The sequence below is a fragment of the Heteronotia binoei genome, chromosome 11 (genome assembly GCF_032191835.1).
Source record: "Heteronotia binoei isolate CCM8104 ecotype False Entrance Well chromosome 11, APGP_CSIRO_Hbin_v1, whole genome shotgun sequence".
Classification (NCBI taxonomy): Eukaryota; Metazoa; Chordata; class Lepidosauria; order Squamata; family Gekkonidae; genus Heteronotia; species Heteronotia binoei.
Genome location: NC_083233.1, coordinates 80,941,421 through 80,968,025, shown reverse-complemented (window position 1 = coordinate 80,968,025; position 26,605 = coordinate 80,941,421). Strand labels below are relative to the sequence as shown.

At 46.6% G+C, this 26,605-nt stretch overlaps 1 protein-coding gene across 2 annotated transcripts in view; it reads left to right on the top strand.

Moving 5' to 3' along the window:
- HECTD4 (HECT domain E3 ubiquitin protein ligase 4) overlaps positions 1-26,605 on the top strand; it is a 192,735-nt gene that overhangs the window by 76,734 nt on the left and 89,396 nt on the right. Inside the window, exons 11-19 of one of the 2 annotated variants that reach the window (XM_060250370.1) lie at positions 146-286; positions 8,080-8,312; positions 9,976-10,121; positions 14,886-14,956; positions 15,111-15,216; positions 16,038-16,158; positions 19,151-19,273; positions 24,092-24,216; positions 25,365-25,518. In XM_060250370.1, the coding sequence (XP_060106353.1) occupies positions 146-286; positions 8,080-8,312; positions 9,976-10,121; positions 14,886-14,956; positions 15,111-15,216; positions 16,038-16,158; positions 19,151-19,273; positions 24,092-24,216; positions 25,365-25,518 (1,220 nt within the window). Of the gene's footprint in view, positions 1-145; positions 287-8,079; positions 8,313-9,975; positions 10,122-14,885; positions 14,957-15,110; positions 15,217-16,037; positions 16,159-19,150; positions 19,280-24,091; positions 24,217-25,364; positions 25,519-26,605 lie in introns of both variants that reach the window. The other variant, XM_060250369.1, reaches the window with a different exon arrangement.

Genomic DNA, 26,605 nt, shown 5'->3' with positions numbered 1-26,605 from the left:
CGGAAGAGTTAACAATGATCCCTCTGCTCCTCTTCAGAGCATGGTGTTAGTTGGGGGATAAAGGGGGTGGAAGTTATTACAGACCAAAAATGTTTTGCGTTCAAACTGTTTTGATTGATGGACATCTTTTATTCTCTGTGTTCAGGAGCATGCTACGATGCTATGAACAACATGATCTGGACGTGCTCAAATGACTATATTGATCAGTGGTGCAATCCTGGGAATCAAGCCTTCCACTATGTCTGCCAGAGGCTAGGAGTCAGCCATATCATTCTGGAGCCAAAAGGTATGGGGAAATCAACAGCCAGCACTCTGAACGGAGACAAGCAGCCCAGAGAGTGAGCAGTGACTCACGGAAGTGTCTCCCCTGTCACAAATTTTGCTGGCCTTCAAGGAGCTCTAGGTCTCTTAGTCTTTTCTACTGCTACAGACAGACTAACCTGGCTTACCTGTCTTGATCTAAGCCCAGGCTGGTGAGGTTTTCCTCTAAGCCCTTTGCACCCTACCAAGAAAATGTCTGTGCAGAACTGTGCTTTTGTACAAGGTAGTGTAAGGAATACGCAGGATCTTTGAAGTTCTGCTGCTTCACAAGTTACAGGCTGCAGAACCCAAATCTGGTTAGTTCCTTCAAATTCCATGGAAGGATGCTGAAGAAAGGTAGCTCAGTGTGTCAGCCACAGAGGAAATACACAGAAATTATGCTTTTGAATTATGCTTTTGAATTAAGTATTAGCAGTGAAGTATTTCTGTGTTTTTATTTATTTAAAGCCCATCTATTCCACCTTTCCACCCAATTCATGGTCCTTAGGATGGTAAACATGGAGAGAAAGCAACAAAACATTTCAGGCATTAAAAAGCATTTAAAATGCAAAAATATAATTGAAACCATTAAATAAAGCATAACAAAGATGTAACACACACAGTAAGGGAAACATTAGGATATAACTTGTATAGCAAATAGAAATTTCAGAGTATTTCGTAATAATTACTATGAGATCACCTCTGTAACAACCTTGTTAAGTGGGACCATTTTACAGATGAGAAACTTGTTTTCCAAATTGAGGCCAGCTTGTGTAGCTTTGCTGCTGTGTGTGTTAATTAAGCGCAACAGCAGTGGGACTTCCACATGTTTATGTGGACTTATTTAGTGAAAGGGTGACCAATAAGAACAAGGCAAGAGGGGAATTTTGAATCCCTTCTCTGAAATTCAAGCCCTCTGTGTATCTGCTTCATTACTTTTTTGAATGCTTTCGGACTCTTATCTTTTTTGAATGTGGACTCTTATCTGGGAGAACCAAGTTTGAGTCCCCACTCCTCCACTTGCAGCTGCTGGAATGGTCTTGGGTTAGCCATAGCTATCGCAGGAGTTGTCCTTGAAAGGGCAGCTGCTGTGAGAGCCCTCTCAGCCTCACCCACCTCACAGGGTCTCTGTTGTGGGGGGAGAAGATGTAGGAGATAGTTGTAAGCTGTTCTGAGTCTCTGAAATTCAGAGAGAAGGGCAGGGTATAAATCTGCAGTCTTCTTATTCTCCTTTGTGCTATAATTGGGTAAAAATGCATTAGATAGATAGCTATTTTGGGTGTCTGTGATTTAAATATGCAAATATGACATCTGGTGCCCATTATGGGATTTGATGTTCTGAGAGCCAAAGCTGTAAATTGTTCTCAGTATGTTTCTGGCCCATCTGGTTGAGAAGACTCTGAAATGCATGGATCTTCTTCGTTGTCTCTGTGCCTCACACTCATGGGATAGAGCGCCTGCGCCGATCCCCGAATCGGTACCTAGAAAGCCCGGGATTTTTCGCGCCTCGTGCCCACTGAGCATGCGCAGAGGCCCCAGTATGCATGCTCACGAGGGCCAGCGCGTGGATCCCGCCAGTTCTTTCGTGACCACTGCATTGGAAGGATCTCTTCTTCATTGCTCCACTCGGTACTTACCCGTTCTTTTCTTCTTCAGTTAGCTGCCCGTTATTCGTCTCCGTTTTTTTCTTACCACTTTGTTTCCCTATTTAAAAAAAGAGAGAGAGAGACTTTAGTTTGGACTTCGCCCTTCGGGGCATTCCCCCCCCCCCCCTATTCCTCCTGCTCCGGCTTCCTATGGAAAAACGTTGGGGGTTCTTCAAACGGTACTTGAAGTGCGGAAGCAAAATTGCACCTCCGGACAGTCACTCTTTCTGCCTTTTGTGTCTGGACGAGGGACACTGCGTCGATTTGTGCTAGCATTGCTTGAAATTTTCCAAACAAACGCGGAAAAATCGAGCAGCCAGGCTGTCAGTGGCCTTAGTCGAATCGGCCCTTCTGCCGCCCAAAATGGCTTCAGGCTTTTCGGCACCGATGGGCAATCCTACCTAGTCGGCATCTACAGTCCCGATGGGATTATCAGCCAAAACCTTGGCAGCCACACCCATTGATCGCAATCACGCTGCGAAGCAGTGGCTAACGCCCCGACTGAATCCACCCCGACTAAGCAGCATCGGGACGATTCGGGAGCCAAGGCATCGATACCGAAAAAAAATAAGTCGAGGGAAAAGCGCAAGAGACACGAGAGACTCTCTTGCAGACCTTCTCCATGTCGGGATGCCTCAACGCTGGATCCGGCGCCAGTGCAAGCTGCGCCACTGCGAAAGCTACTAGCTTCACCTGGCAGTCGGAGAAGCCCATCGGCGTCAGGGAGACTTGATTCGCAACCGATTCGCCTCTCGGGATCGGAGCACGAGATTGATCTGACCCAGCAAATGCCTTCGTCTCATTTGAGGTCTCGCCAGCAAAGTGACAGTGGTCGGTATCTGAAGTCAAGGCCTCAGCATCGGCCAAAGCACTGGTCCCGCTGTTTAACGGAATAAATGCAAGATCGAGGGATGGAATTGAGAACTCCTCTCCGTAGACCTCCGCCACCTCCTGATTGGGAACAGCAACTGTGGCCATATGCCTATGGAGCTTATCCATATCATTCGACATACCCATGGTATCCCCCTCGTGACTTGCTGGACTGGGATCAACGCTTGAAAGTTTCTCACTTCTTGAGAGTCTCGCACCACTCGCCAGTGTATCATGCACTGTCTGCATCGGTATCGATCCCACCGGATTGACACAAAGAGCAAGCTAGGGATCCCCAGACAACCCCACCGGCATCGATGCGCCCTCCTGATCGAGCTTCGACCCTGCAGTTGTCAGAGCATTCTGATGTGCAAGGGGCATCTTCGACATCTGACTCCGACGCCGGTGACGATGACTTGGAACAGATGACCTCCCTATTTCTCCCTCGGAAGACCTTAAATCATTTGGGGATCTAGTGAAGCACATGGTACAAGCCCTCTCACTCACAGTGGTACAGCTGCAGCCTGTCATCGATGACACAGTATTTGACATCATGCAGCGGGATATGTCAAAGCTGTAGTGCTCCCTATCACCAAGGTTATTTTAAAGGCGGTAAAGGAGCAGTGGTCGAAGCCTGCGTCCACGCCAATTTCCTCACGCCGTTTAGACCATATGTACTGCATACAAGAAACTGGGGGTGAGTTTCTCCTTACCCACCTCAAGCCTAATTCTGTGGTGGTTTCCTCCTCTTCAAAGGCACATAAAACCCACTATTCTCCTGACAAGGAGGGGAAAAAGATAGACAATGCTGATAGACATTTCTATTCTGCTGGGGCTCTAGGGGTTAAAATTTCCAACTATGCTGCCTGTATGGCACGTTATCAGTATTCCATCTGGGAACAGCTCATGCCCATAATTTCTTCCCTGCAAGAGAATAAGCGATCTGCGGCACGAAAGCTACAGAAAGAGGGGTTTGCTCTAACTAAGCAACAGTTAGCTGCTAAGACTCTTACATCTGCCATTTTGCTATGCCGTCATTCCTGGTTACAGTCAACAGCCCTCCAGCCTGACACTAGAACCTACGTAGAGGAACTTCCTTTTGAAGGGGAAGGCCTATTCAGTTCAACTACTGACAGTGTCCTACAAGAAATGGACAAAAGTATTAAAACCTCTCGAAATGTTGGGATCCCTATCTCTTCTTGTTCAGGCAAATCCTGGCACAAGCCATGGCCTAAAAGGCCATATCAAAAATACTCACCTGACCAATCCTGGAGACCTCGCTCTTCACAAGCTGACAGCAGGTCACCCTATAGAGGAAACAACAAGTCTAAGTTCACTTCGACTTCTGCCAATTCAAGCAAACCCAAGGGGTCCCACCCACCTAAACAGGGCCTTTGACTTTCCCGGTTTGCCCACAGAGTGTCCCCTTTCCGCTTCTGGACCCACCCGTCTCCATCCTTACTTATCTGCATGGAGGTCCATCACCACAGACAAATGGGTCCTCTCCATAATAGAGGAGGGGTACACGATAGAATTCGATCGAGTTCTGATGCATTCAATCTTTGTCATCACACCTCCCTCCCCTCCCTTGGTGGAGGAAGTGCGCAATCTTCTGGAAAAGCGAGCAATAGAACCAGTTCCCCTCACAGCCAGGTGCAAGGGGTTCTACTCCCGGTATTTTCTGGTCCCCAAATGGGATGGGGGGTCTGAGTCCAATTATGGATCTGCGGAACCTGAACAAATTCATCATGTACCAAAAGTTTCAAATGTCCACTCTACAGACAATCTTATCCCTCATCAACAAAGAGGATTGGATGGCCACCCTGGACCTGAAGGATGCCTACTTCCATATCAGCATCCACTCGTCTTGCAGGCAGTGCCTCAGGTTTGCGATTAGTTCCAGTCACTTCCAATACAAAGCTCTCCCGTTCGGGCTTTGTACTGCGCTGAGGATGTTTACCAAGGTGATAATCGTTGTAGCCGCCCACCTAAAGCTCCAGGGCATAGTCGTCTTTCCGTATATCAACGACTGGCTTCTAGTTGCAGATTCCAAAGATCATCTTTCGTACCACATTTCTGTTATGCAACTCCTCCGCACCCTCGGCCTACAAGTCAATGCAAAAAAGTCACATTTGCTCCCATTGAGGTCTGTGCAGTTTATAGGAGCACCTCTAGATACGATGCTACATCGTGCTTTTCTGCCCCAGCAGAGAGCACTGGACATAACTCTCATCCACCTTCTCTGGCTCCAGAAGTGGGGCACAGCACAACAGCTGCAGAGACTATTGGGATTGATGGCAGCAACTACCAATGTGTTGCTGTTTGCAAAGCTTCGCATGCAAATGCTCCAGATTTGGTTCCTCAAGCGGTTTCGTCTCTTACAGGACCTACCTCGGAAGAGGTTCAGCATCCCCCCCTCAATACTGCAGTTGTTGGAGTGGTGGACCCTAGAGGACAACATCTGTCAGGGAGCCCCCTTCAATTTACCCGTGACGACAATCACGATCACCACGGACGCTTCCCTGTGGGGGTGGGGTGCACACCTGGGACCCTGGCCCCCACCACTGACTTCCTGCCACATAAACTATCTAGAGTTGCTGGCAATCCATTTTGCACTCCGTTCTTTTCGCCAATGATAGTGGGCAAAGCTGTGGCAGTCCTCACGGACAATATTACGGCCCTCTGTTATGTCAACAGACAAGGCGGGATAGTCTCCTGCAAGCTATGTGCCCTAGCGATCGAGTTATGGATGGAGTGCTTGGACCTAGACATCTATGTGAAGGCATCCCATCTTCTGAGGGTGCTCAACTTGCAAGCAGACTCCCTGAGCAGGGGAGCCACATCTCCCCACGAATGGGAAATCCAGTGATGTTATCTCCAACCGGTGTTTCTGCGATGGGGACATCCTCAGGTCAACGTTTTTGCAACAGCTCTAAATCGAAAATGTCACCTGTTTTGCACCAGGGGAGTGAGGGACCCCGCTTATCTGGGGGATGGCCTCTTGTTTCCCTGGAACAACCTTTTTCTGTACATGTTCCTACCTCTTCCACTGCTGACGAAGGTAATCAACAAACTCCAGAGGGAACGGCTGAAGTGTATACTGATAACACCATGGTGGCCCCGTCAGAATTGGTTCCTGATTCTGCTCAAGCTAGCATGGGGAGTTTTCTATCACTTTCCGGTGGAATCGGACCTCCTCTCGACTCAGGAGGGTCAACTACTTCACCACAATGTTCCTGACCTCAAATTGACGACTTGGTTCATCGATCCATAGAGTTTTCAGAGAGGGTCCAGCAGGTGCTCCTGAACAGCAGGAAGTTGTCTACCCATCCGTCCTATGAGAGGAAGTGGACAAGGTTTGTCAAGTTTCTGGTGGGAAAAGACGTTCCGCCCCAGTCGGCAGGCTTATCTGTTATTTTTTATTTCCTTCTGTCTCTCATTGATACTGGTCTGACTATTTCTTCAATTAGAGTTTACTTGTCAGCTATATCTGCTTAACATGTGCCCGTTGAGGGGCACTCGGTCTTCGCGCACCCTCAGACAAAGCGATTTTTGAAGGGACTCCTCAGATTACATCCCCCATCTAAATCGCCTCCAGTTTTGTGGGACTTACCGTTAGTACTGGATAGGTTGACCAGGCAACCTTTTGAACCGATGGCGACCTGTTCCCTACAACTGCTGTCTTGGAAGACAGCATTTTAGGTTGCAATTACGTCTGCACAGAGGGTGGGTGAACTCATGGCTGTGCGTTGTGACCTCCCATACTTGGCCTTTCATGAGTCGGGTGTGTCCTTGGCTCCGGACGTTTCCTTTCTCCCTAAGGTGGTTTCCCAGTTTCACCTTAACCTAGAGGTATGGCTCCTCACGTTTTATCCTGCACCTACCTCGGAAGAGGAGCGACGGCTACATGCACTTGATGTTAAGCGCGCACTTCTCTTCTACGTGAGTCGTTCCAAGAGTTTTCGAAAGGATCCGCATCTTTTTGTGTCTTATGCTGCTCCTAGGTTGGGCTGCAGAATTTCCTCCCAAAGGCTCTCACTGAGACTATTAAACTTTGTTACCTGTTAGCAAAGAGGCCGTTGCCGGGGCTTGTCCGTGGGCACTCTACTAGGGCTATGGCAACGTCGACGGCATTCCTGAAGGGTGTCTCCTTGCCGGACATTTGTAAAGCAGCCACATTGTCCTCTCCTCACGCCTTCATGCGGCATTATGCTTTGGATGTGCGTACGCAGCAGGGGACTTGCTTGGGAGCTGTGGTGCTGCAAGCTTTTTTTTCTGGTTGGCCGTCTGCTCCCGCCTCCGCTATGTCTAGCTTGCTAATCTCCCATGAGTGTGAGGCACAGAGAAGATAAACAGGTTGCTTACCTGTAACTGATGATCTTCGAGTGGTCATCTGTGCAGTCACACTACCCGCCCTCCTTCCCCACTGCTGACGGTCTCCCTATTTTAGGGGCTTCCAGCGGTCAAGAAGGAACTGGCAGGATCCGCACGCTGTCCCTCGTGAGCATGCGTACTGGGGCCTCTGCGCATGCTCACTGAGTGCCAGGTGCGAAAAATCCCGGGCTTTCTAGGTACCAATTCGGGGATCGGCGCAGGCGCTCTGTCCCATGAGTGTGAATGCACAGATGACCACTCGAAGATCATCAGTTACAGGTAAGCAACCTGTTTGTCTTCTCTGGAGAGGGATTTAGAAGCCCAGACAATCCTGGCATAGTTTTCTAATAGCCAGCAGAAGGGGTTTTTTTGTAGCCATGACTGGCTTCATCGCTCTCTTTCCAGACGGTGGATGTGTAGCCATGTTAGTCTGTCTGTAGCAGTAGAAAAGAGCAAGAGTCCAGTAGCACTTTAAAGACTAACAAAACTTATGTCAGGATATAAGCTTTTATAAGTCACTGTTCACTTCTTCAGATATGGAACAGTGGTTGGTTGCTGTTTACTCAGATCTTGCAGCCAGCCTCATCCCAACCACTATGCCCTTTTCTTGCTTGCTTTTCATACACATGTATACCTAATGCTGTCTTATGGCATCCGACCTGTTGTCTCCTCCAGCAGACAGTAGATGCCGCCCATGATCTCAGCGACTGCTCTGCTGAAGAGACATGGGCCATAGTGTCCTTCCAATAATTTCTTCATTGTGCAGATCGTATTTCCAAAGTTATGCAGGTGTTTTGCAGATTAATGAGGCTTGCAGAAAGCCTCGAAAGACGTGTTGTGTATCTGCATGAGGCATCCTTAGCTTTGTTGCCCTGTTTTCTTTTTCTAGGAGATGCCATAACCACAAATGAGGTTATCAACCAGTTACTACACCATGTTGGTGCCATGTGTATCCATCAGCTCAATCTGCTTGCAGCAAGTAACAACCTTCCCATTACGAATTTTTTGGGCAAGCAGCATCCAATCGAAGCTCATCACCTCAGCAGCATTTGTGACATAATGGAGAAAGCCATGGTCAATGGAGATACCTGTATCATACGTTGTATCCTGGTTGTCTTCCAGGTAGGCACGTGTGTGTGTGTGTGGGTTCAATTCCGGTTGCTTTCAGTTCCTGTTGCACTTGTCTTATTCTGAATGTCTGCCAGAAGTTCTCTGTATGTTGGCTCCAGTTTTCAGGAGGTATTTAGGTAGGACACCCTTGGTGCGGTCCCCTTGACCTGGAAGAGAGATGTGCAAACTGTGAATTATCTCAAAATTGTCTCTAACCCTTCTTGGGTGCCGCATGCAAAAGTGTCAGCAGTGGTGTGGTTCTGGGCTCTTGACAAGGATCGGGGCCCTGACAGATGCTTTGCCTTGCTGTTCTCTGGAGCTGGCTCTGGGCTTCAGTACTTCCTCAGTCTTGCAAGTACCGTTGGATCCTTCCCAGTAGGGGAAACAGGGACAGCTGTCAGGGTGCATAATTGGGAGGAGGCACATGTTCTCAGTCCAAAGGGGCCTGGCTGGCTGCTTCGCTTCCAAATTTTAGAAAATTAATGAAGGCCCAGCACTTCTGTCCAGTTTTGACAGCTTCTGGTTTTTTTACCTTCTGTTCTGTATTACGTATATTCTATTTCCAGGGGTCATTTTGTAGAAAAATAGGTGGCGGAGCTCATTAGCATATGCCCCCCCCCAGCCAAAAGCAACCTGATACAAGAAAGGAGAGCCCCGGACAAGCAAGGCCTGCTTGGGCTGGCTAGAAATCCAGCCAGCCTAGGCAAGCCTTCGTCACTCCTGGGCCGCCCACCACCCAGTCAAAAGGCCAGCAAGCTACCTGCTGCCCGAAATCACATATGAAGTGGAGAAAGCGTGGTGTGGGCCTCTCCAGGAGTTAATGAAGGCTGCTGGGGATGTGACAAACTCCCTGGTGGTTGGCTGGCTGCCTGCTCTCCTAATCCAGGGATTATTATGCAGCTGCACCCACTATTCAATGGACAAGGTAGGTGGGGAGGAAGAGGGGGAACCCTTAGAAAGGTTCAGGAGCTGGGCTCCTGTGAGCTCCTGCTGTATCTGAGGCCTGTCTATTTCAATTGTATTACAGTCCATGTTGCTTTAGGTGCTTCCCTGGCAGCGAAGCAATTAATAAGAACATATTAATTCTTATGTATTAGGCCAGCAGTCCGTCTTTTCCACAGTGTCCTATTTCCAACAGTGACCAGTCATATGTTACAGGGAAACTTACAAGCAGAGCATGCAGACAATAACCCTCCCCTGCATTCTGTGAAGCAGAAACCCCGTTCAGTTATCATGACCGTTGGCTAGCGAAAGACCATCTCCTCTAAACTTGCCTGGTGGTGGGAAAGGCCATCAAGTCACAACTGACTTATGGCAACCCCTGTGGGGTTTTCAAGGCGAGGGATGTCCAGAGGTGATTGGCCATTGCCTGTCTTGGTGCAGCAACCCTGGACTTCCTTGGTGGTCTCCCATCCAAATACTGACCAGGGCTGAGCCTACTTAGCTTCTGAGATCAGGCTAGCTTGGGCCACCCAGGACAGGGCAAAAAAGAAAAGCGACTGGCTGAAAGTGAGCTTCCGTGGTAGAATGGGGGTTTGAACCCAGGTCTCCCAGGACCCTAGTCCAAGGAGGTGGGCATTTTTGGATCCAGACCACTTTAATGAGTCGCTTCTCATCGCTGACTTGTAGCTGATAGTTCAATATGAGCATTTTCCCTCCAATGATTGCCTTGCAGGTGGTTTTTAGATTTTTCTTCAGCCCCCAAACAGAGAAGAATCGCGACATCGTGAGGCGCTCCGGCCTCTTGCTTTGGCAGTTACTGATGGCACCAGCAGACCAGATCAGCCCTGAAATTCAGAAGGAGGTCTGCCTGGCAATCAGGTGGGTTCTGATAAGCGATACATGCTACTGGAATTAATCTGAGGTTTCTGTGATTGTACTAAAGATTGACCACAAAGCTATGTAGAGGGCAGGTATTCCTGTCACATTTTTCAGATTCGTATTTTTAAGGGAGGCCCACAATGCAGTAGTTTTCTGAATCTTAGCAGGTCACCTGGAAATCTTTGCATATGCCCCTGTGAATTCTACAGGGGGGGGAAACTGGATTAAGAGTGTAATTCTGAGCAAAACAGAACCAGCCAGTGTGCCCTAGTGGGTGGATTTTAATCTTGGGTTGAGAGATCTGAGTTGAAATTCTTCAGGTGTACTCTTTTGGAGGCACTGCTGTTGAAGACGCAGCTGCGCTGGGCAGGGCATATTTCTAGGATGAAAAACCACCGCCTTCCCAAGATTGCTCTGTATGGCGAACTTTCCACCGGCCATCAAAATAGAGGGGCACCAAAGAAGAGGTACAAGGACTCCTTGAAGAAATCCCTTGGCACCTGTCGCATCAACCATCACCAGTGGTCTGACCTAGCCTCAGATCGCAAAGCATGGAGGCACACCATCCACCAGGCTGTCTCTTCCTTTGAGAACGCACGCATAGCTGGTCTTGAGGACAAAAGGAGATTGAGGAAGAATCGCACCGCTACAGAACCAACCCCAAATCAGACTTTTCCCTGCAGCCACTGTGGCCGGACCTGCCTGTCCCGCATTGGTCTTGTCAGCCACCAGCGAGCCTGCAGCAGACGTGGACTACTGCACCCTTCTTAAATCTTCGTTCGCGAAGTCAAGCCGAGAGAGAGACTCTTTTGGAGCGTGGCAGTGGGGCTTTTCATGGCAGTGGCCTTTTTCTGAGGAGCCCCGTGGTGCAGAGTGTTAAAGCTGCAGTACTTCAGTCCTAAGCTCTGCTCATGACCTGAGTTCGATCCCGACGGAAGCTGGATTCAGGTAGCCGGCTCATTGTTGACTCGGCCTTAATCCTTAATCAGGACTCGCTGCATGGCTTCAGTCCAGTTTCAGCCGCAGATCTTTTTTTTAATGAAACAGGGGTGACCTCACTGGGTGGTGATTGTGAACATTAAGGATTGCAAAGTGTTTTAGGAGTAAAAAATTGTCACTACAAATATCAAAAGCAAAGGCATTAGTTAAAACATAAGACTCTTTGAGTATAGACCTGATTCCCCCGCCTGTAGTGCGAGAAGCAGCACCGTACAAGCCCTTGCTTATTTCTTTAATTGTAGAAGCAGATGTTTTTGATGTTTCGTATCCATATCTATAGATTCAAGTGGGCTGCTGTGTTGATCTGAAGCAACAGAACGAAGTTTGAGTCAAGTGGCACCCTGAAGACCAACAAAATTTAATTCTGGGGATAAGCTTTCGTGTACATGCACGAAGACCAGCGAGGCCAAGTCAGACACTGCAACGACCTCTCGGAGCCCTTCCCAATAGGCACAGGTGTAAAGCAAGGCTGCGTTCTCGCGCCAACTCTCTTTACGATCTTCTTTAGCATGATGCTTCAAAGAGCCGCAGTAGATCTAGATGAGGACGATGGTGTCTACATCCGCTATCGCACCGATGGCAGCCTGTTCAACCTGAGGCGACTAAAGGCACACTCCAAGACAATGGAAAAACTCATCCGAGAGCTACTGTTTGCTGATGATGCTGCACTCGTCTCCCACTCGGTATCAGCTCTGCAGCATATGACGTCCTGCTTTGCAGAGGCTGCCAAGCTATTCGGCCTAGAAGTTAGTCTGAAGAAGACAGAAGTTCTCCACCAGCCTGCACCCCAGGAAGATTATCACCCTCCCTGCATCACTGTGGGTGAATCAGTTCTGAAGACAGTCCAGCAGTTCAGCTACCTGGGGTGCATCATCTCCTCAGATGCCAAGATCGACAAGGAGATTGACAACAGGCTGGCAAAGGCAAACCGTGCATTTGGCCGACTGCACAAAAGAGTGTGGAGCAACAAGCATCTGAAAAAAGGCACAAAGATCAATGTTTACAAAGCGGTTGTGATGACAACCCTCATCTATGGCTCCGAATCGTGGGTTTTATACCGTCATCACCTGCGACTCCTTGAGCGCTTTCATCAGCGCTGCCTTCGCACCATCCTCAACATCCACTGGAGTGACTTTGTGACCAACACTGAAGTCCTCAAGCGGGCAGAGGTTACCAGCATCGAGGCACTGCTGTTGAAGACGCAGCTGCGCTGGGCAGGGCATATTTCTAGGATGGAAAACCACCGCCTTCCCAAGATTGCCCTATATGGCGAACTCTCCACCGGCCATCGAAATAGAGGGGCACCAAAGAAGAGGTACAAGGACTCCTTGAAGAAATCCCTTAGCACCTGTCACATCAACCATCACCAGTGGTCTGACCTAGCCTCAGATCGCAAAGCATGGAGGCACACCATCCACCAGGCTGTCTCTTCCTTTGAGAACACACGCATAGCTGGTCTTGAGGACAAAAGGAGATTGAGGAAGAATCGCACTGCTACAGGACCAACCCTAAATCAGACTTTTCCCTGCAGCCGCTGTGGCCGGACCTGCCTGTCCCACATTGGTCTTGTCAGCCACCAGCGAGCCTGCAGCAAACGTGGACTATTGCACCCTTCTTAAATCTTCGTTCACGAAGCCAAGCCGAGAGAGACATGCACATGAAAGCTTATAGCCAGGATTAAACTTTGTTGGTCTTAAAGGTACCACTGGACTCAAACTGTTCTAAAAAGATGTCTAGTTTGAATCAGATTCACAGAACAAAAGAGAATATTGCTGTTGACCTTCAGGTGTAGTCTTTTGGAGCGTGGCAGTGGGGCTTTTCTTGGCAGTGGCCTTTTTCTGAGGAGCCCCGTGGTGCAGAGTGTTAAAGCTGCAGTACTTCAGTCCTAAGCTCTGCTCACGACCTGAGTTCGATCCCGACGGAAGCTGGATTCAGGTAGCCGGCTCATTGTTGACTCAGCCTTCCGTCCTTCCGAGGTTGGTCAAAGGAGTCCCCAGCTTGCTGGGGGCAAAGTGTAGAGGACTGGGGAAGGCCATGGCAAACCACCCCGTAAAAACGTCTGCCGTGAAAACGTTGTGAAAGCAACGTCACCCCAGGGTTGGAAATGACTGGTGCTTGCACAGGGGACTACCTTTAATGGACTTTTGACATCCTTCTTGATGAAACAGAAGCTTTTATCTGGGTTTTTTTTTATTTCAGCCAGTTAATCACAGGTCATATTGAATAAATATGCTAGATCTGCCAAAAGTTAAGAAAGTCAAGTTAACATTTGACAACATTATGATGTAAATACAATAAAATCTATGTATACACTCGTCTGTTGCAGTAATAGAAACCACTAAGTATTGTTGTGACTCAGCTGTTCATAATAAATTACATAGAAAGCTATGGTGTTACTGCCATTATTTTAAAATTGTGTATATATAATATGTGGTTTGGCTTTGCTTTTGCTTAGATGAACATTTAAAGCAGAGTACAGGGAAAAAAGGAGTTAATTCTGCTGAAAGTTGGAGGTATAGGCAGGATCTTCTGTTCCCTTTGATGAAATTTTATCAGCTACCATAATATCCCATATTCTATTGTAACAAAGTTTGAATAGATATTGGGGGGGTGGGGTGTCTTCGTTTTTTGTGCTATTTCCATTTGAGCAGCTGTTAGTAACAGATTTTACGTGCTTTCCAAACTGGAAGCGTTGGTATGTCTTATTGTTTTAGCTCTTAACAGGGTATACCTTTTTCTTATCTTGTTAAGATAAGATGTTCAGGCAGAGCTCCAAAAGTTGAAGTTTTGTACACTGTTGCCAGACTTGATAAGTACCTCTTTCACCAAATTTCTTTTAACATTTGGCCAAAGATACATAATAAGTATACTGGAGTCTGTCTGGAGTTAAATACCATCTTATGTGGAGCAGGGGAAAAGGTGAATTTGTCCATATAAAGGACCAAACTGTGGAGTCTACTGGTTCATATGAGCCTTCTTCCTTTTTATGGACATAATTAGAAATTGCATGCCAGACTTACAGTACAATCCTAAACAGAGTTCAGTAGACTTAGAAAGGTGTAACTGCTTAGGATTGCACTGTTCGGTTCTTAATGGTTAGCTTTGGTAAGGTAAGAACTATTGGCAACCTATTCTTTAGATTGTGTGAGTTCTTTCACAAATTGCTGTTTAACATCTGGAGTGTTTATGCAGTGCTGAACCTGGAGGTATTGAAACCAATGAGTTATATAATAGGTTTGTTTTGCTTTTACATCTTTTTTGATATATTATTTAAACTGTATAAATTGTTCTCCAACCTGGAAAAGAAATCCAGGCGGGGGGGGGGGGGCAGGATTTATCCTAGAAATGGCTGTATTGAAGAAATTCCTGGAGCCCATTTAGAGTTCCCTTTAAGAGTAACAGCTAGAAGAACATTCTTTAATATTTCTTCAGGTCAAGGCTTGTGTTGCATCCAAGTAATCTCTTCTTAAACAATACTGGCTGCAACAGGATTCTTCTATATTAAGCCATGTTTTACCATGTTCCCTAAAATGTGTAAAAATATTTCCATGTGAGATGCTGAGTAATTGAAGTACAGCTGTGGAGCTCTGAGTCCTCCCTTAAGCTTGTGAAAAGAAAGCCTAGCTTTTTTTTTTTGCTCCGAATAAAATTATCTATAAGCCTCTGCAGTATAATTTGTGTTTATGTGTGTTTTGTAAAGATACTTTCCTCTTGTTTTCTGTAAGTGAATGCTAAAAATTATTTATTCATTTCTCCCCTCTTAAGCTCTGGTCTAAATATCCTGTATCCTGGAGAAGTAGAAATTAATAACTTGCTTAAGCTGGTCTTAACGGAAGGTAAGAGACCTTTCAATGACATTGGAAGGAAAATTCATGTGGAAACTGAGAACTGACTGTACGCAGTTCGGAAAGCATACTTTGCACATTAATCTGGCTGCATAGCCCAGGCTTTGCATGCATAACCAGTGGCCCCACAATTTGTTCACTGCAGGGGATCGAAATAGCGGGCTGGCCCAGCTTCGAGATGTGATCATGACGAACTTAGCTGAGCAGCTTCAGAACAACAGATTTGGCAGTGAAGATGATGAACATTACAGGTAACTCACACCCGCCATCTTGTACGCTAGGGAAGAGCCCAGTAAGACCTTGCCCTCATCTTCTTGAATAGACCTATAAAGACAAATGATTGAAATTAAAAGTAATTGTCGAAATAGGTCAGGTAGCAGAACAGTGCTGGATGGTCCAAGGAGTTAGCCAGTTTTCCTTCAGATTGCTTTAAAAAGAGAGAGAGAGTGTGTGTGTTAATTTTGAGAATGAGGATTCAGAAGAACCAGTGAGATGCTTGGAACCGTGAAATCGCAGTTTTCCTGCAATCAGATTAGGGCGTAAATGATCTTTAACATGTAATTTAATTCAGCGCAGCTCTCTAGTGCAGGGCAGTTATTTGCAATAGCACCAACCTTAGACATGAACAGCACAGATTCCAGTTTGTCAGAAATTTCCTCTGCACAAGAATTGGGTTTCTGTTCGTTTGCCTAAAAGAAATTCCTAGGAAAGTACACAGTGAGATCAGGATCCAAACCAAGAGCAAACATAGATGCCTCCAAGTACTTGCGTCTGTTGGGGGAATCTGAACAGCAGGCACCCCACGTCCACCATATCATATCATATTCTGCTTTTGAAATTTCCCCAGGCCTTTTGAGAATTTGAGAAAACAGGGCTTGCTATTTAAGATAAGCCCAGAGCTAACTGGGCATATGGAACTGACTGTGCAGTTCTTTGAATCCTGCCAATGAAAGTTAAGCAAATAAAAAGATGCAAATCAATCTTACGCTATTGTAATGTTTAGTGCACTGCAATTTGTGTATGTGTTTTTGTACCTTATTCATTTTTACCATGTGTTTCCTGTATTTTAAAGACTAAACGATGAACTTTTGCACTACATTCTCAAGATTGTTGTCCGAGAATCTTGTATCTTAATCACCAAGTGCCAAACTGTGTCCAGAGATGAATTTCAACGGCTCCTTTCAACTGTGCCTGTGAGTAAAAACCCTCTAGCTTACTCTTTCTCATTTCCAATGATGCCTTGTTTTATGGCTACAGTTATAAAAAGGCAAGATGATGGACTTTAAGTGTTCTTCCACAGTGGCCTTTCACATAAACTGTGACTGGCAGTGTGGGAAGGAGTGTCACAGATCGTTGCACAATGTTCTGTTTATGTTCTAGATGGGCATTCCATAATTCCTTTCATCCACGCATTGCCTTGCTTTCTCTTTTCATAAGAACATAAGAGAAGCCATGTTGGATCAGGCCAATGGCCCATCCAGTCCAACACTCTGTGTCACATAAGAACAAAAGAGAAGCCATGTGGATCAGGCCTGTGGCCCCTCCAGTCCAACACTCTGTGTCACATAAGAACATAAGAGAAGCCATGTTGGATCAGGCCAGTGGCCCATCCAGTCCAACACTCTGTCTCACATAAGAACATCAGAGAAGCCATGTTGGATCAGGCCTGTGGCCCCTCCAGTCCAACACTCTGTGTCACATAAGAACATAAGAGAAGCCATGTTGGATCAGGCCAGTGGCCCATCCAGTCCAACACTCTGTGTCTCAGAAGAACATAAGAGAAGCCATGTTGGATCAGGCCAATGGCCCATCCAGTCCAACACTCTGTGTCACATAAGAACATAAGAGAAGCCCTGTTGGATCAGGCCAGTGGCCCATCCAGTCCAACACTCTGTGTCACATAAGAACATAAGAGAAGCCCTGTTGGATCAGGCCAGTGGCCCATCCAGTCCAACACTCTGTGTCACAGGAGAACATAAGAGAAGCCATGTTAGATCAGGCCAGTGGCCCATCCAGTCCAACGCTGTGTCCCACATAAGAACATAAGAGAAGCCATGTTGGATCAGGCCAGTGGCCCATCCAGTCCAACACTCTGTGTCACAGAAGAACATAAGAGAAGCCATGTTGGATCAGGCCAGTGGCCCATCCAGTCCAACACTCTGTGTCACAGAAGAACATCAGAGAAGCCATGTTGGATCAGGCCACTGGCCCCTCCAGTCCAGCACTCTGTGTCACATAAGAGAAGCCATGTTGGATCAGGCCAATGGCCCATCCAGTCCAACACTCTGTGCCACAGAAGAACATAAGAGAAGCCATGTTGGATCAGGCCAGTGGCCCCTCCAGTCCAGCACTCTGTATTATACAGTGGCCAAACAAAAGCATAATAACAGAGCTGGGCGAGCGTAGTACACATAACAAGTACTGACCTAGGAAGCCCATCATTCAAATCCTGCCTTCAGCTTTGACCTCATGGGGCAAACTTTGGGGCAAAGTCAGATGCTGTGAAGGGAGTTCCTGCACTATTAAAATGATGTAGGGTTGGGGGAAAGTTTCCTGCAAGCAGTGAACCCCACCTCCTTGTATAGTACAGGGATAGTCATATTGACTTGCCCAGGGGTGGAATTCTAGCAGGAGCTTCTTTGCATATTAGGCCACATCCCCCTTGATGTAGCCAACCCTCCAAGAGCTTACAAGGCTCTTTTTTGCAAGCTCTTGGAGGATTGGCTACATCAAGGGGGTGTGGCCTAATATGCAAAGGAGTTCTGCTAGAATTCCACCCCTGGGGTTGCCTTAAAGGGAAGCTTGGAACAGCTCTAAAGCTAAAGGCAGCCTAATAACACTCTGGGTAATAAAAATGTACTGCCATTTCTGGCAGAATGTTCCTGAAATCACAATGAGAAAGGAAATTCGTAGGGGAAGATTTAGATCTGAGCTGCATTAATACAAAAAATTGAAATTCTTCATCAAGGTAATCTAAAACCTGTGCCAAGAAAAGCTGAGTCCTGCACCATCTATGAATTACGGTGTTCATAATTTCTCGAGTTTTGCATAATTCATTCTATCCTTTTTTTACTATTTTACTTAGAATGTTCAGCTGTCCTCAGCCAAAGCCGGGGCTTTTTTGGCCCTGGCCTTGGCCTGGTGGAACTCTGTACTAAGCAAGGTCTGGCCTTGTGGGATTTGATGCAGTTCTGCAGAGCCTGTAAGACAGAAGTGTTCAACCTGGCCTATAGTTGGGGACAGTGACGATTTCAAATTAGGCTGGTTTCCTTCTTCCTTTTTCTCTCCATTTCCTCTCCTCCCTCTCTCTTCCTGCCGGGATATGAGGCACTATTTGTGCTTTTTTCATTTGCCATCTTATTGATTGCCGATTACTGTAAATTTTGGAGTTGCTGTAAATGTTTAACCTAATTTATTGTTGTTACTCACCCTGAGCCCAGCTCTGCAGGGGAAGGGGTGGGTTATAAATCTTAAGACATAAATAAAACATTCTGCATGATTTATTCTGACTTTAGTATTCCCGGGAATGGCCAGAGGGCCCTGCAAGGCCCTGAGTCCTGTCCCCGACCATTTAAACTCTTCTATAGCTGTTTCTCTGGCTTCTGAAGGTTCAGCAGCCCCCTCACATGCAGGAATATCTTTACAGCCAGATTTATTTCCTGAAATGAAAGATTTCCAAGCAACTGAGTTCTGCATCGAGAAGAACTATATCCTGCAAGTTACCTTTGCTCCTGCAGAACTGTGGTGCATGCACAGCCCTGGTGCAGACTTGCAGCTGTCTTGCATGAAGACCTACTTCCACCTCAGCGGCATCTGTCCCAGGCTGTAGCTGTTAATCTCTGCAATTCAGCCTTGCTTTTAGAGCAAAGTGACTGTCTGTTTACTCATACTTCATATTCCCCCCCCCCCCCCTATTTGCAAAGTTGGCAAAACGTTGCAACTTATGCTGTGATTCCCAGGGGGGTTTTTTTTAGCCCGAATTAGCAAGCTTCTGATGTGCTCTGATGCTTTGTCGCAAAGCTGTTGACTGTCTAGCAGGGGAACAATTTAACATTTCCATTGTAGCCTTCCTCTTTTGTGCTCTTCCTTCGTGTTTCAAAAATAGCCCCGCTGCCTTTTCTGTGCTGCTTTTTTCTAATCGAAGTGTTGAGACGATAATGCAATCGCTGCTGGTTTGTATTAAAGGCTGCCTCCTCCTGCCTGCGGTACCTGATGGCCGTTCAGAACCATCTTCTGAGTAATACTGTTTTGATTAAGCCTGACGAGAACGATGACAGTGACAGCTCCGTGCAGGGAGAGACATTGAAGGTACAGGTAAACATCAAGATTAAATTCCAGCACCTCTTTCGACAAACCCCGCCCCCCCTGCGCCTCTTTCCGGGCCCTTGTGTCCATACAGGTGATCCAGCTGGTATGAGCCTCTCTGTCACGTGGCATCGCTCTGTGTTGTCTGGATGTCCTTTTGCGGCAGATAACGACGAGCCTCTGCTTCATTTGGGACTCCCAGGGGGTGGCTGATCCAAGGCTGCTTCGGTTTATACATGAGAAGACTGCCCTGTTGACTGGTCAGGGTGCCATTCACAAAATTGAGACATTTTTATGGGAAGGGCGGGATACAAGTCATAGAATGAATGAATGAATGAATGAATGAATGAATGAATGAATGAAAATGTGTGGGGGAGGGGGGAATCATAGCCCCCCCCCCCATCCTAGATTTCAGTCCACACGTAATTGTTCCACGAGTGCTGTTCTGCTTGGGGGTCCACTGCCTGGTTCTATCCATGGACTATTTTTGCAAAAGAATTATTTTGCTGCATGTGCTGTTTGTACACGAACCCTTTGATTTAAGTCTGTGTGTGTGAGTGAGTGAGAGAGAGAGACTCTCTATGTTGATATCATACGGTGTAGTTAGTTTTTTAACCATTCTTTTAAACTTGCTTGAATTCAATCTTCAATATATCTGACCGTGGGCCTTTAAATCTTACTGACAACCCCCAGTCTCCAGGCTCAAAATCTATATTCCCTAGTCTGCCAAAAACTTTGCCCTTTATACATCATTGTAGAGTGCATCTCTGCTTACTCATCCTTTTTATATGCACAGACCTCTGTGCCCCCCCTCCTCCTCCCCAACCCAACGGGGAGCCTCCATTTTGTTGTACACATAAGTTGGACCTATGCAACAGACCTTTAAAATAGATTCATCCCACCAGAAATCATGGCTTTTCTCCTGCTTCAGACCATGGGGATGTCATTTCTGTGAGGCCACTGGGAAATTCTTAACAGAAAATTCTCAGTATGCCCCTAGTCCTCAGGGTTTCTTGGAGAAAGTTTTACCACTTAAACTGAAACTAGTTTGCCTCTGTGATGCGAATGCACCTATAAGCAGTGTTTTCTGTGCATGGATACGTTTCCTGTGACCAAGCTTGAAAACCCGACACTGGGGCCCTTGTTTCAAATTGGGTGTTAGCCAAGTGTCATTCCAAGTTGTTAGGGTTTGTAGAATCTTTCGGGATCAAGTGCCATGTTCTACTGGAGAAAGTTTTCCTTCCAGATGTTTCGTTCTCAGCTGCGGAGAACATCCTCAGTGGCATTGCAGCCGGAGCAACGCCACTGAGGATGTTCTCCGCAGCTGAGAACGAAACGTCTGGAAGGAAAACTTTCTCCAGTAGAACACGGCACTTGATCCCGAAAGATTCTACAAACCCTAATGATGTTACCAGCCGTGAAAACCTGAAATCTTTGATTCCAAGTTGTCTTTGCGATATTGTTACAAAGACTGAATGGCTCCATTTTGGAACTTGCTGGTTTCATGGAGTATTCCTGAGGGGCAAGAGCTGGGTCTCTGGTGGAGGGGGAAGTAGCCTTTCAGGTGTTTTAATGTAACACTTGAAATCTCTTGTTAGTTGTTCCACTATTAATGGTGACCTGGTTACAGTAAAGTACTGCCATTAGAAGAACAGTTCATTCTGTTCAAGGACTTTTACTTGTGTATTGAAAGAAACAGGGCAATATCAGTCCATCTCTTCTGCTTAGTTTTGCATCCGTTTTTGCAACTGCTTACAGCCACTTAGGTCCCAATCCAATGCAAACTTCTGCTAGAGCCCTTTGGATATAAAAAAGGCTTCCATTTCCCTCAGTAGGGCCCACACAGAAGTCTATGTTTGACCGTTCCTCTCCCCCCCCCCCCACTCTGGGGACTTAAATCTCTTTCAATTTCCACTGGTATATTTGTGAACTTGTCCTACATAGGCCTCTCTAACACATTAATTAATGTATTAAGTAAGTGCTAAATGTGTCCATGATGTGTCTTATCCTACCAACACATTTTTTTCCCAGTTTCTCTCTGCAGTTGTCATCTATCCTCCCTTCTAGGACTGTCTGTTTCGTTCCTTGTCTGGCCAACGGTCAGGGCTGGATTAACCATTCTGATAAGTACTTCTTGGTGCCAGCTCTGGACCAATTAGAGCCCTCCCTTATAAGTCACTTGAGTTTCCTGCTGTATTTATCTTGCTGCCTTCTCTTCGACATCTGTGGAGACAGGAAGAAATTGGCTGTTCTGGTGCTGTGAAGCAGGACTGCCATGGCCCTGTTCCCATCAATAGATAGAATGATGCTGTTCTCTCCAGTATAAGGGGTAGAATGTCCTGTGCTCTTCAGATGACTTGGGGCGGTTCAGAGGGGATAGGAGGAAGGACATGTGTGCTTGCGTCTGTCTGTCTCTGTGCCCACTAAAGCTATCAATCAACAGAAGAAAATATTAGCTGATAAGTTGTATCAGTTTGGAGAGCCAGTTTGGTGTAGTGGTGAAGTGTGCGGACTCTTATCTGGGAGAACCGGGTTTGATTCCCCACTCCTCCACTTGCACCTGCTAGCATGGCCTTGGGTCAGCCACAGCTCTGGCAGAGGTTGTCCTTGAAAGGGCAGCTGCTGTGAGAGCCCTCTCCAGCCCCACCCACTTCACAGGGTGTCTGTTGTGGGGGAGGAAGGGGAAGGAGATTGTGAGCCGCTCTGAGACTCTTCGGAGTGGAGGGCGGGATATAAATCCAATATCTTCTTCTTCATCAGTTGGCTACAATTGCATTACATATGTATAAAAGCAATAGACCTGAGAAAAAGCATATTTTGCTTTTTTCAGCTAATGCACACACAGCGTTGTGTCAGGTACCATCTTAGAAGAGGCATTTCTTCTTTGTGTGTCAGAAGGGAAGGGCAGGAGGATTCATAAGCTAAGTCAGCTCATGCTGTCTCTAGGTTCTGTAACTATGGACATTAAAATAGTTTTTTTTTTCTTTAGAAAACCTTTGCTAGGCATTTGGGGTACCCTTTAATTGATCATATCGTTTGAACTGACTGATCAGCGAAGCATTATGGCCTTTTTTCTATGAAGGCTGGAAGATGAGAAATTTAGAGTCGTGTGCGTGAGGCTAAAGACTCCCATAAACCTTCTAGACCAAATCAGTCCTTCGTTTGCTTCTCTGGCACTCAGATGCATCTCTTCTAACAGTGGACTTAAATTTTTTTAGGACTAAATTTTCAAATCTCATGTTGAGGAAGGGCATTCATTTTTCAGGGAGCAGAAGGCATTTCAGCTCCAATGATGAAGGCACTGTTTCCCGCGATGTGTCCATTTCTTTCTAGTTTTGTGCATGCTTTGTAACAGCACAATGGAGACCCGTAATACTTGTGGATGGAAGTGAATGAGTGCACCATGGGGAACAGTGCTCCTGTCAAAGCATCTTCAGTTCTCTCAAAAAACTGTGGTCTGTCTTTGGCCTCAGAGATAAATCTGCCATTGCCTGGTTCCATTATCATGACCATTGCATCGTTTTTGGAAGCCTGTGCTTTTTTTTTGTTGTGAGAAGCAGCTGTGTCAGAAATACGTAACACTTCTGACAAATTTACGAAATTAGGGTTTGTAGAGTCTTTCGGGATCAAGTGCCGTGTTCTACTGGAGAAAGTTTTCCTTCCAGACGTTTCGTTCTCAGCTGCGGAGAACATCCTCAGTGGCGTTGCAGCCGGAGCAGGCGCTCAGACCTTCTTGGCTGCTGTGCATTGAGTGGGGCCAGGGCTGCTGGAGAGCTGCTAGAGCAGCCCTGGCCCCACTCAATGCACAGCAGCCAAGAAGGTCTGAGCGCCTGCTCTGGCTGCAACGCCACTGAGGATGTTCTCCGCAGCTGAGAACGAAACGTCTGGAAGGAAAACTTTTTCCAGTAGAACACGGCACTTGATCCCGAAAGACTCTACAAACCCTAATGATGTTACCAGCCGTGAAAACCTGAAATCTTTGATAAATTTACGAAAGTCTATATTATATTGTGCAAAAGCATCCAGAATTCATTCCGAAGATATAAATCACATAGAGAGCATAAAGTCCCAAACAAAAACACAGCTCCCAAGGATGACTCCGGAAAATTCCAAAAAGTCTATAAGGAGTACTACTACTCAGAAGTATATTCCAAACGGAGTCCTTCCACTGATGTCGGCTTCTGAAGGAGCAAGTCTTGCCTTCACGCAATCACCGGCTTAAACTGCGTTCCGCTGCATTTGCAGCTTCTTCACAAGCCAACTGACAAGGTCCTCAGACCGGCTTCTCTCAAACGCCCATATTATATATTTCAATATTATGGACTGGCTACTCTCAAATGGCCGTCAATTGAAATATATAATATGGGCGTTTGAGAGAAGCCGGTCTGAGGACCTTGTCAGTTGGCTTGTGAAGAAGCTGCAAATGCAGCGGAACGCAGTTTAAGGCGGTGATTGCATTAAGGCAAGACTTGCTCCTTGGGAAGCCGACATCAGTGGAAGGACTCCGTTTGGAATTTACTTCTGAGTAGTAGTACTCCTTATAGACTTTTTTGGAATTTTCCGGAGTTATCCTTGGGAACTGTGTTTTTGTTTGGGACTTTATGCTCTCTATGTAATATATATCTTTGGAATGAATTCTGGATGCTTTTGCACAATATAATACAGACTTTTGTAAATTTGTCAGAAGTGTTATGTATTTCTGACACAGTTGCTTTTTAGACTTCTGTTTACACTGTGTTGCCATTGTTTACTTTGTTTTGTTGTGAAGCTGTTTATCCCCTTGGCCATGTAAACTATTGTCCTGTAACATTTTGTGCCTAGGAACTTAAGGCCAGCATTTTGACTCTTGCGACACAAATTTTGACTGGGTGCGACGAAGTCCTAGAAATGCTGCAGCAAGTCACCATGGCGCTCATAAACAGTGACATTCCCGACAGGGAACAGAGGTAAGATTCGGATTGCAGACAGAAGAACATCGTATGAATTGGAAATTCCACAGCCACTGTGTGATCTGGTTTTATCCACATGGCAGGAGGATGTAAATTCAGGCAGCATCAGGATCTCCAAGGCAAAACCAGCAGGATGTGAGGCAAAGTTGCAGAGCTAGGGTTGCTAATCCCCAGTTGGGGGCAGGGAATCCCCTGGTTTGGAGGCCCTTCCCTCGCTTCAGGGTCAACAGAAAGCAGGTGGTGGGGGGTGGGGAGGCAGGAAATGTCTGCTGGGCACTGCATTATTCCCTATGGAGGCCGATTTCCATAGGGTATAATGGAGAATTGATCTGCGGGTATCTAGGGCTCAGGGGGGGGGGTGCTGTTTTTTGAAGTAGAGGCACCAAATTCTCAGCATAGCATCCGATGCCTCTCAAAACACCTTCCAAGTTTCAAAAGGATTGGACCAGGGGGTCCAATTCTATGAGCCCCAAAAGAAGGTGCTACTATCCATTATTTCCAACAGAGGAAAGGTATTTAAAGGAATGTGGTCTATTTAAATGTGATGGCCAGAACTCCCTTTGGAGTTCAGTTATGCTTGTTGCAGCCTTGCTCCTGACTACCCCCAAAGTCTCCTAGCTCCACCCCCAAAGTCCCCAGATATTTCTTTAGATGGACCTGGCAACCAGTGTTCCCTCTAAGCTGAGTTAGTGTGAGCTAGCTCACAGATTTTTAGCCTCCAGCTCACACCTTTTTGCCTTCGCTCAGGAAGGAAGACCCCAGAGCACACTAATTCATGCAGCAGCTCACAACTTTAATAACAGCATCTCACAAAGTTGAATTTTTGCTCCCAAGACTCTGCAGTTTAGAGGGAACATTGCTGGCAACCCTAAGCAGAGCAGGCAGCTCAGTGGTGAGGAGGATGAAACAGCAACGGAGTGGGTTAAGTTACAGAACCATCAGGCACAAGGTGTTGGATCAGAGTCCAGGGTGAATGACAGGAAGCTGAGAGGTGTCAAGGGCTTTGCGGGGAGCAGCATGGAAACAACAAGTTTCCCTGGCATACAAAGGAAAGAAGCAGGAAGTATTTAGGGACCCAGAGGTGAAGTGCAGTGGCAGGACTGTTCAGCGAAGGACCACTTAATCAACAGAACCTCTCGTTGCAGGTTAAAAGGTCTGGAGCAGGTGACCAAAGCCACGATGCTGGGCCACTTGCTTCCGGTACTGCTGACCTCCCTGATGCATCCCAACCTGCAGACGTTGACCATGGCTGATGCTCTGATGCCACAGCTGGTGCAGCTGGTCCTTTACACAAGTCAGGTGCGGCGTTTCTACTGGGACTTCTTTGTTGTGGAATGAGGGATGGGTTGAGCCTCAGTTGTCAGCCCATGCTAACCCAGTGCTTGTTTCAGTTTCTATATTAATTAGATTCTATAGTTGAAACTTTGGTTCTGAGAGCCTCGTGGCACAAAGTGTTAAAGCTGCAGTACTGCAGTTGGAGCCCTCTGCTCACAACCTGAATGCGATCCCAGCGGAAGCTGGGTTCAGGTAGCTGGCTACAGGTTGACTCAGCCTTCCATCCTTCCGAGGTCAGTCAAACGAGTCCCCAGCTTGCTGGGGGGAAAGTGTAGATGACTGGGGAAGGCAATGGCAAACCACCCCGTAAAAAGTCTGCTGTGAAAACGTCGTGATGCGACATCACCCCAGAGTCAGAAGCTACTGGTGCTTGCACAGGGGACTACCTTGACCTTTACCTTTTTATAGTTGAAACTTTGGTTCTGTTTCCCAGGAGGCTTTAGAATGATGTGATCTTTTTGCTACCAATAACTCTGTCTTTTAGCCTCACATGACGGTTGCATTTTGGAATGTTTATATGCTGTCAAATTCTAAGTAGAGTACCTGAACCTAGCTTTCTGAGACTGTCTTAGTTAACCTTGACTCTCTTAAACCAGCTTTCCTGGACCCTTGTGACTCCAGAAAGACAGAAGGGTTGAGCTGTGTTGTGTACGTCACTGTATGTCAAGATACTCGTCACAGAGTTGATTGGCAATTACATTGGGCCCTGTGGATGGAAAAAAAAGTATTTGCGTGAATGTATTCTTGTTCCTGGTTTTTCTGGCCAACTACCATGTGGTGTGGGACTTGACAATAAAATTACTGTGCGCTGTGTTTATGCATTGAATTTTGATTAATGATGTATGACTCTTTATGTGTTTTAATGAATTTACATTTGGGATTGAAGTTAAATAAATCAGAGGGGGTTTTTTTGAAACAACTGCCTCTGTTTCTTGATGCAATTGGGAAACCAGCTTCTCTCCCTCCCCGAGTGAACGTAATGGAAATGGGGCTGTGTGCAAAGGTTCCTGCACCCCTTATTTCCCCAACACTTTTATGCATCTGTCAGCTT